We start from the raw sequence: 9880 nt of genomic DNA, 5'->3' as shown, positions 1-9880 counted from the left end.
CCTTGGCGGTCTCCCATCCAAATACTGACCAGGGCCGACCCTGCTTAGCTTCCGAGATCTGACGAGATCAGGCTAGGCTGGGCCATCCAGGTCAAGGCAAGAGACATTCAGAGGCGGTTTGCCATGGCCTGCTTCTGCATAGCAAATTTGGACTTGCCTGGTGGTCTCCCATCCAAATACTAACCATGGCCAACCCAGGCCCGTAGCTATGGTGGGGTTTGGGGGGGGGGCTCTGCCCCCATTTCTTAAAGGCACAGCCCAAGAATTTCTCCAGTAAATGCTTTCCCCCCAGTCATTTTAGAATAGCACCGCAACCCTAGACTAGCTTAAGAGCAAGGGAACCTTTACCTTTTACTCCTTTAAGCAGAGTGGGGCGCTGTAGCTGACTAATTCCCACACTGAGAAAGGGGGTTGGAGTAGGTGACCTCTAGGATCCCTTCTAACTCTGCGTCAAGAAACTGGTCTCCTTTAAGGGAGTTCTTCTGCCTAAGTGCTAGCTTTCTTGACTATAAAAGTCATCACCCCCACCTGCCGGCTTGTTCTCAGAATTGTCGCTTAGGCTGGCGGAAGCGATTAACTTGCAGCAGCTGAGAACTGTCCTCCGAAGCGGTGGACTGCTCGCAATTTAGAGATCTCTCCTGGCAACAGCTTTCGATTGGCTAAACGGCTTTTCTTTCTGCACCGAGAACTTCAGCCCCACCAGAAACATAATTGCCCCCAAAGCCACAAAATCTTGGCGATGGGCCTGGGCCAACCATGCTTAGCTTCTGAGCCCGTTCGCGGGGTAGGGCGGGGTAGAAATACTCGAATAAATAAATAAATAAATCTGACGAGATCAGTCTAGCCTGGGCCATCCACGTCAGGGAAGAAATAAACAGAGGCGGTGTGCCATTGCCTACCTCTACAAAAAAAACCTGGACTTCCTTGGTGGTCTCCCATCCAAATACTAAGCCAGGCCGACCCTGCTTTGCTTCTGAGATCGGATGAGATCGGGATAGCCTGGGTTATCCAGGTCAGGGCTTCATGTCGGGGTCGCTTGTTAATTTCCGCTGTGGGTGACATGAACTAGGTCACAGAGCGGATGTCCCGCAATTCTTTACCGAGAGGAAGAAGTTTGATAGAGTTCTCCTAGGGAGGGCGCGTAGAAGGTGATCTACTCTCCCGATCGATGGTCCCTTCACAGAAAGATCAGGAGAAAGAATATTCCTTTACAGGAGGGGTATGTACTTCTTTCCTTAAACCCCTCTTGCCAGGGACAGTGAAGCGGACATTTAAAAAGCACATTAAGGGCGGCTTAACCTGAACTTAACGGTTCGTGTGAAACCCGCCAGTGTTCGCCCTCCGGGGGGGGGAATCACAAAGGGGAGGAGGTGGGAGCTGAACTTGAAGCCAAATGTCCCCTCGTTTTTGGCTGCACCCAGTCCGGGCCAAATGGCCTGGACAACCCCACCGCGGCCTAGCGAGACGTTTTGAAAACCACGAGACAACTATCGATAACGTCAAACGGGGGAAAAAGCAAGAGAGAGATAAGAGAGAATAAACATCAAAACTCCATCGCGTTCCAGCTATTGTCCCTCTCTAGTATCTCCCCTTCCCACTCCACGTGCCCCCCCATTACAAACAGAGCGAGGGGTGTGGGGGGAGACAACACTTCTCACAAGACCCCCCCTCCGATGGAACAAGAGGCCTAGTTCTTCCAAATTCTGGGGTTCTCGCTGGGGCAGAGATGGAGAGAACCACTGGATGGCTTTTTAGTAAAGACTCCCGCTGGGTCCTTTGGCCCAGGTAGGAGGCCAAGAGGACATCCCAAGCGACCCCTGTTTGACTTCCGGTTCCTGTTGGTTTCCCCGCCAAATCCCCCAGGTCTGTGGGGCAGCGGGAAGACCCCCCCATGCACATACGCACACAAAAAACGTTGGAATGTTTGCCGCAGAAGGGGGAAGGGAAAGGGGTTCTCCTTGCTACAGCTGCGAGTTAGAAAAATATGCGCCCCCCCTGGGCCTGGCAGCAAGGAGAGAGAAGATCTGTGGTACAAACAGATGCTTGGTGGGGGGGAGAAGTCTGTGTGCAGAGGTACCCTCTTGCAGACTGGGTTACCCTCTGGCCTCCCTCTTCGCCCACTCCCGTCCCATCTCTTCGCCCTCCGGCCACGAGTCTTCAGAAGCTCTTGATGTGGCAGTAGGCCTCCAGGCCGGCAAAGAGGATGTAGATGAACCACAGGCCCACGAAGAGGGTCACGGTCAGGATTTTGGCGGTTCGGGGCCCCCCCAGCTCGCCCCCTATGTGCGGACGGCGCCGGTACATGAGGACGCTGATGCAGATGAAGGCAAAGATGGTGAAGAGGGTGACGGGGAAGGCCATGGTCCCCGCCGCTACCTCGAAGTCTTTGCCCTGGAAGGCCCAATAGATGGCGGCCACCGACCACGCCACGCCCAGGCCCAGGAAGACGTTGACTGCGTTGCTGCCCGTCACGTTGCCGATGGAGGCGTCGGCGCACTGGTCCTGGAGGGCCGCCACTTTGCTGGCGAAGGTGTCTGCAGGGAAGAGAAGAGCCGGGTCAGAAGGAGGCCGTGAACAGGGTCGCCAGCCCTCCAGGTGGGACTTGGAGATCTCCTGCTACCAGGGCCGGCCTCAGCTTATTTTGCACCCCTGGCGAGGATCCCTTCTGGCGCCCCCCCCCCCATGTGCCCACCAATTTTCAAAAATAAATGTATTTTAGGAAGAATGAAAAACACAAATAATCAAGAAACTCCCAGAGTACGGGGCCGGGTGCAGCTTGGCACCCCTAAGGGCCGGCCCGCTCTAGGCAATCGCCTAGTTCACCTAGTGAGTGAGCCGGCCCTGCCTGCTATTACAATTGATCTCCGGAGAACCGAGATCAGTTTCCCCTGGAGAAAAGGGCTGCTTTGGAGGGCAGACTGTAATGACACTGTACCCTGATGGGGTCCCTCCCCCTTCCCAAACCCCGCCCCCAAATCTCCAGGAATCTCCCTACCCAAAGTTGGCGACCTTAGCTGGCCATCACACTGATGAGAACAAAGACTGGTTTTCTGCTTTTCCAGAGGGCAAGACTAGATTTCTCCCACCTCTCTCTCGTATGTTTTTATCCTACTCGTCTTCCATAGAATGCAGGGAAGCACAACGACCCTGTGAGGGAGGTTAGGCTGACAGAAAGGGTGACTGGCCCAAGGTCAGTCAGCAAGCTTCCATGGCAAGTGGAGCAGGGATTCGAACCTGGGCCTCCCAAATCCTAGTTTGACACGCTAGCCAGTATTCTACATTGAGTCACGAGGTTTCCATCCCAGGTCAGGCTGACAACCTCCAGGTGGGTATGGGAAAGTATGACACTGTGTATAATAGATGCAGGCTGTGGAAGGTCGGTAGTTCAGCAGTTCGAGACCCGAGTTGCCACATGACGGAGTGAGCTGTGACATGCTCCTGCCAACCTAGCAGTTCGAAAGCAAGAAATTGCAAGTAGATAAATAGGTACCACTTCGGTGGGAAGGTAACAGCGTTCCGTGCGCCTTGGTGTTTAGTCATGCCGGCCACATGACCACGGAAACGTCTTCGGACAGCGCTGGCTTTTAGGCTTTGAAACGGAGATGAGCACCGCAACCCTAGAGTCGGATTCGACTGGCTTTCGAGCAAGGGAACCTTTACCTTTACCTTTTATAATAGATGTATGCTTAAGGTAGATCTATTTTGTGCTGCCTGATAGAACTTTAGAGGTATGTTCTCCTAGACAAGTTATGATGTTTGCTGCAAGGCTTCCAATGGGACCCTAGAAAAAGGCTGCTGTTTTAAGAGTTTTATACCCACAAAGAGAATTTATTGCACCTTATGTCTTGTATGTATATCACTGTCCTTGAAAAAGACTGTATTAGATACAGGTAAATTACTAGAGTCCCCTGGGACTAGTGATTGTGAAACTGACAAGGTGCTGTTTGAATATGTTGTCGAAGGATTTCGGGGCCGAAGTTCATTAGTTGTTGTAGATTTTCCAGGTTGTGTGGCCGTGGCCTTGACATTGTGGGACCTGACATTTTGCCAGCAGCTGCGACTGGCATCCTCAGAGGTATAACACAGAAAGATGGAGAACTCTCTGTGCCAGTTAGCTCAAAAAATGTACATCTTACAACAGCACTACAGATAAGATTAGAATTTCAACAGCCAATCCGTATGCAAAAGAACCTCCTCAGGAAAGCTCCTCCATTAGCATGTCACAGCCTGGGGAACTCCGACAAGATAATGACTCAGCCCTACCCCACCTTCCTGAGTAGATATAAATCACCTGCCTACCATTTTTCTTCTCACACTGACACAGAGAGTACTCTATCACTGACACAGTCTATCTCAGCCTCTATCAGCGGGTATCAAGCAGTGATAGCTCTGCGGAGCCTCCATGTAGTGAGGCAGTCTATCTCAGCCTCTATCAGTGGGTATTAGTGATAGCTGTGTGGAACCTCCATGTTGTAAAGAAGTCTATCTCAGCCTCTATCAGTGGGTATTAGTGATAGCTGTGTGGAACCTCCATGTTGTAAAGAAGTCTATCTCAGCCTCTATCAGTGGGTATTAGTGATAGCTGTGTGGAACCTCCATGTTGTAAAGAAGTCTATCTCAGCCTCTATCAGTGGGTATTAGTGATAGCTGTGTGGAACCTCCATGTTGTAAAGAAGTCTATCTCAGCCTCTATCAGTGGGTATCAGGCAGTGATAGTTCTGCGGGGCCTCACTAATAGAGAGCTATCAGCCAGCAATGTGAAATGGAGAGCAAATGCCAGCCAATTTAAAGTAGGCCTGTTGCCACATAAAATTTTTGGACTGGCTGCTACGAATAGAAATTAAGTAATTGGCTTGCTCCTATTCAAGTACTATGCAATGGAACTGAAAGTAAGTTTAAAATTATTCTAGTTAAAAGTGATAACAAAATCATTACATTCAGCTTCATGTTTGTTTTCACTCCTCAAAACTATGCTTGTTACAGGATATTTTACTAAGAAGAAAACACCTTCCAACTTTATAAGATTACTCATGAGGAAGATAGCTGAAATGAGTGTAAAAACCGGTGAACTCATCGAGAAAAGAGAAAATGAATATGTTGGACTCTGTTTTGAATTTTTTACTATACTGCAAAATGTCTACAGAATTTATTAAATGTGTCATTGTCATTTTATCACAGTGGTTTCTTGTTTGTCTCCATGTAGTGAGGCAGTCTATCTCAGCCTCTGTCAGCGGGTATCAGGCAGTGATAGCTCTGCGGGGCCTACATGTAGTGAGGCAGTCTATCTCAGCTCACTGGCTCCTAGGGACAGAAAGGGGGAAACGGCTATTCCCTTCAAAGTCCTGCTTCCTGGGAAGAGAGCGCCAGGCCCTCGGACCGATCCAGCAACCCAGTTCTCACCCTACCTGGGATGGAGGTGCCCAGGGCCACGAACACGACGGCGTTGACCGAGTCCTTGAGGCCGATGGTGCAGCCGAAGTGGGAGGCCAGGTCGCCGATGAGAGCCGTCAGGAGGCCGATCACCATGATGCTGACGCAGAAGCAGGCCCAGCCGTTCCAGTACTCGGTGGGGGGCACGCAGGCGAAGAGGACTTTCCAGAAGACGGTCAGGAAGTGCATGACGTAGTCGAAGCAGGAAGGGAGCCGCTCCTCATGCCCGTCCTCCTCGTCTTCCTCGTCGCCTGGGGTGGGGGGGAGGAAACTGATTTTCAGAGTCCTTCACTGCGGAAAAGCAGTCGGCAGTGGGGCTGGGGCAGGCTGCAGAGGGGGATCCTTCCCGTGGGGAATCACCAATGCGGGGAATTCTCTGTCCGCAAGGGGTGTGGAAAGCGGCCATCTTCGATGAGGGGCCTGGAGGATCTCCTAGTATCATAGGGTTCATCCTCCAAATGGAGGGTCAGGGTTTCGCCCCGATTTCCAGCCCTCCGATCCACCCGCCGGCCAGCTGCCAGCGGAGGCAGACCCACCCCCCAAAGAGCTCCCCGGCGTCCGGCGTGATCACGCAGGGCACGTCGCCAGGGGGACGCTCTAGCATCTGGCCCAAAACTCTATGATACCGTAGAGTTTTTGACCAAATGCTAGCGCGCCCCCCCATGACAAGCCTAGCGTGATGATGTCAGATGTGTCAGGACATCCAGGAACGGAACCTCCAACCCCCTGCTGCCAGAATGTAGTATTACAACCAACGCTCCCTCTAAGGCAGGGATGGTGAACCTTTTAGAGACCGACTGCCCAAACTGCGACCCAAAACCCACTTGTTTATCGCAAAGTGCCAACATGGCAATTTAACCTAAATACTGAGGTTGTACTTTAGAAAAAAACCACTCATACATTAACTTAAGATGATCCAAACAAAGTAAGGAAAGCAATCCCAAATGCTTTCATTTCCTTAAAATTATTTGGCAGAGAATTTGACACTTTAATGATGGTCTGGGCCTGGCTGGGGTGATGGCACGCATGCCCACAGAGAGAGCTCTGAGTGCAACCTCTGGCACCCGTGCCATAGGTTCACCACCACTGCTCTGTGGAGTCTTGTGAGCAGAAATTCTACTTTGTGAGCTACTGGCATTAAGGTTGTGAGCCTGTAGTTTGGCTACTGCATAAATTAGTTTGCTCTGGAGCCCTCCTTCCTGAACTAAGAGAAAAATGTGTGAGCTGGAGGCTATAAAACTGTGAGCTGGCTCACACTAACTCAGCTTAGAGGAAACACTGATTACAGCTAGTCTCCAGACGACATAAATCAGCTCCCCTGGAGAAAACGGCTGCTTTGGAGGCAGCCTCCCCTCCCCGAACTTTCCCCTTCCTGGGCTGCACCCCCCCATCTCCAGGAATTTCCCAACCACAGTTGGGACCCCCGCGCATCCATAACTTGGGAGGGGAAATAACCCTGTTCTTGACCACGGAATGGTCATAGGATATGGAAAGGCCTTTACTAGGGCTTGGATGTGGATATTTTACAATCATCCGTCACGAAGGGCCACTACAAAAAGACCCCGTTCAATGATCGAGTGCGCTCCTGTGACCACAAATCCATTGAAGAGCTGGCTCGTGTTACGTTTCGGTGCCCGAGATTTGTAACTGTTCGGGAGAAGCAGCTGAGAAATATTTTACAACGTCTGCCAGGCAGGTCAGAGCAAAATAAATGAGTTGTCTTACTGGCAGATAAGGATAGATGGGTCGCAGTGCAAGCGGCAGAGTGTGTGGCGTTCGTTACCAAGATCCAGTTAAGATGACTGAAAAGTATTTGAGCTTTGGTCTCTGGCCTTCCAGGGAACAGTCAGGGTTGATTTCCTTTAGGATTGACTGATTTGATCTCCTTGCAGTCCAAGGGACTCTCAAGAGTCTTCTCCAGCACCATAGTTCCAAAGAATCTATTCTTCGGCGCTCGGCCGTCCTTATAGTCCAACTCTCGCAGCGATACAGTACTACTGGGAATACCATTGCTTTGACTATACGGATTTTTGTTGGCAGGGTGATGTCTCTACTTTTTATTATGCTGTCACGGTTTGCCATCGCTTTCCTCCCAAGGAGCAGGCGTCTTGTAATTTCATGGCTGCAGTCACCGTCTGCAGTGATCTTGGATCCCAGGAACGTGAATTCTGTCACTGCTTCCACAACTTCCTCTTCTATTTGCCAAGGAGCGATGGGGCTGGATGCTACGATCTTCGTTTTTTTGATGTTGAGTTTCAAGCCAACTTTTGCGCTCTCCCCTTTCACCCTCAGCAAAAGGCTCTTTAGCTCCTCTTCACTTTCTGCCATTATAGTATGAGCTAACTCACCGTTTTTTAGCCTCTGGCTTGCACATTTTTGTCTTCGCTGAGGAAGGAGGGCTCCGGAGCAAACTGATTGATGCAGCAGCCAAATCGCTCGCTCACAACTTTAATGCCAGGAGCTCACAAAGTCGAATTGTTGCTCACAAGACTCCACAGCTTACAGGGAGCATTGATTGAGAGGGTGATGTTAATTTGTACTATTTCTTGATGTGATGTGATGTGATGTGATAGTTTGTGTTGAGATCGTAACTGGGCATTAATATGATTGTATCGTCCTTTTTGTGATGAATTTCTTCTCAGAATTTATTATTAGTGAGAATTCACTCTCAAGAAGATTGTGAACAATTTAATAGTGAATAACCACAGTGTATTAGAATACTGGATTGTAAAGATACCCCATATATACTATGTTCAATTCATTACGGCTGAGGATTTCAGAAAATAAGTAATATAGTTGCAAAATCCTCAAGTATATGGTGAAAATCTGGGAGAACTGTTAATGTAATGTGTGTATCGAATGTATGTACAGCTTTTGGCAGAACATATTAAGGATTTATTCATGTTGGCCGTGCTGAAGCAATAACGTCAGGGGGGGGGGTTGTAGAAAACCCCCAGCAGGAACTCATTAGCATAATTGGTCACACCCAACAGCAGAAACAGCAGAAATTAGGCCACACCCCTGACAGCACAGCTCATTAGCATATGAGGCCACACACCCCTGTCACCAGAAGTGTGGTTATCCAGCCACACCCACCTTTTGCTTCTTATTCTGTTTACCTTGTTTGTTGTCAAAACCCAGGGCTTTTTTTGTTGCAGGAACTCCTTTGCATGTTAGGCCACACACCTCTAAGTAGCCAATCCTAATGAGTTCCTGCTGTTGGGTGTGGCCTATTATGCGAATGAGTTCCTGCTGGGCGTGGCCAACTCAGGAGCCAGCCGGAACTCCGTTCCTGTGCGTTCCTGCCCCAAAATAGCCATGAATAACGTTATCCGCCGACCACAGAACTAGAAAAGACACTGTCTCCGAGCTAGAGTTGCCAACCTCCAGCTGGTACCCCACCCCTGTTCACTGAGCAAAAAACGATTCTAGTCCAATTACAGTCCACGAATTTGTTGCTGCTTCTTTTTGTTTATTTTACGCCATGCAGCGGAGTGAGCCATTGACATTCAGCAATGCAGAGAAAGAAAGGAGAATACGGCTGCTGAAAAATAAACAGTTGCAGAATGACACCTGACAAAGCATTGAGGGAAACAGATGGCTCACCGGGGAAACCTGTAGCCACATGGCAATTGTTAGAAGCAGCAGCAGCAGCACTGCATGACCTCAAATAAAGACACGAAAGAAGAAGAAGCAAAGTTGTGGACTGTCATTGGACAAGAATCGTTTTTGCACAGTGAACATGGGCGGGGGACAACCTTGGTTGAGTCACTGGGGTCCATTTGTGGCTGGAACCTCCAGGGGGTGGCTAGAGATCCCCTGGGATTACAGAGATCGGTTCCCCTGGAGAAAATGGCTGCTTTGGAAGGTGGACTCTATGGCCTTATACCCTGCGGAGGCCCCTCCCCTCCCCAAGACCCGCCCTCTCCCGGTTCTCCCCACCCAATCTCCCAGTATCTCCCAACCCAGTGCTGGCAACCCTACTTAGATGCCTGGGGTGGGGGGAGATAAACGGAGGGGGGGTGGGTGGCAAAGAATTGCAGGGTGCTGTAAAATCTGGTCAAGGGTGTGCTCTGAATCAGACCCTCAGCCCATCAAGGTCGGTACTGTCTACTCAGACAGCAAGTGGCTCTCCAGGGTCTCAGGCGGAGGTCTTTCCCATCCCCTCCTGCCTGGTCCTTTTAACTGGAGATGCCGCGGATTGAACCTGGGGCCTTCTGCATGCCAAGCAGATGCTCTACCACTCAGCTACAGCCCCTCTTCATGGCTCTCCAGGGTCTCAGGCTGAGGTCTTTCCCATCACCTCCTGCCTGGTCACTTTAACTGGAGATGCCGGGGATTGAACCTGGGGCCTTCTGCCTGCCAAGCAGACGCTCTACCACTGAGCCACAGCCCCACTTCGTGGCTATCCAAGGTCTCAGGCGGAGGTCTTTCCCATCCCCTCCTGTCT

General features: G+C 50.5%; 1 protein-coding gene across 1 annotated transcript in view; it reads right to left on the bottom strand.

Annotated features, from left to right (window-relative positions):
* Nucleotides 1-2157: 2157 nt before the first annotated feature.
* Nucleotides 2158-9880, bottom strand: part of LOC107124084 (sodium/calcium exchanger 2-like) — a gene marked incomplete at its 5' end in the record, with an annotated part of 17900 nt that continues 10177 nt past the window's right edge. The window contains 2 exons of the mRNA XM_015427473.1: nt 2158-2534; nt 5406-5681. Coding sequence (XP_015282959.1) covers nt 2158-2534; nt 5406-5681 — 653 coding nt within the window. The remainder of the gene's footprint in view (nt 2535-5405; nt 5682-9880) is intronic.

This window comes from Gekko japonicus, unplaced genomic scaffold, assembly GCF_001447785.1.
Source record: "Gekko japonicus isolate JY-2015 unplaced genomic scaffold, Gekko_japonicus_V1.1 scaffold3440, whole genome shotgun sequence".
Classification (NCBI taxonomy): Eukaryota; Metazoa; Chordata; class Lepidosauria; order Squamata; family Gekkonidae; genus Gekko; species Gekko japonicus.
This window is presented reverse-complemented; position numbering and strand designations above follow the sequence as displayed.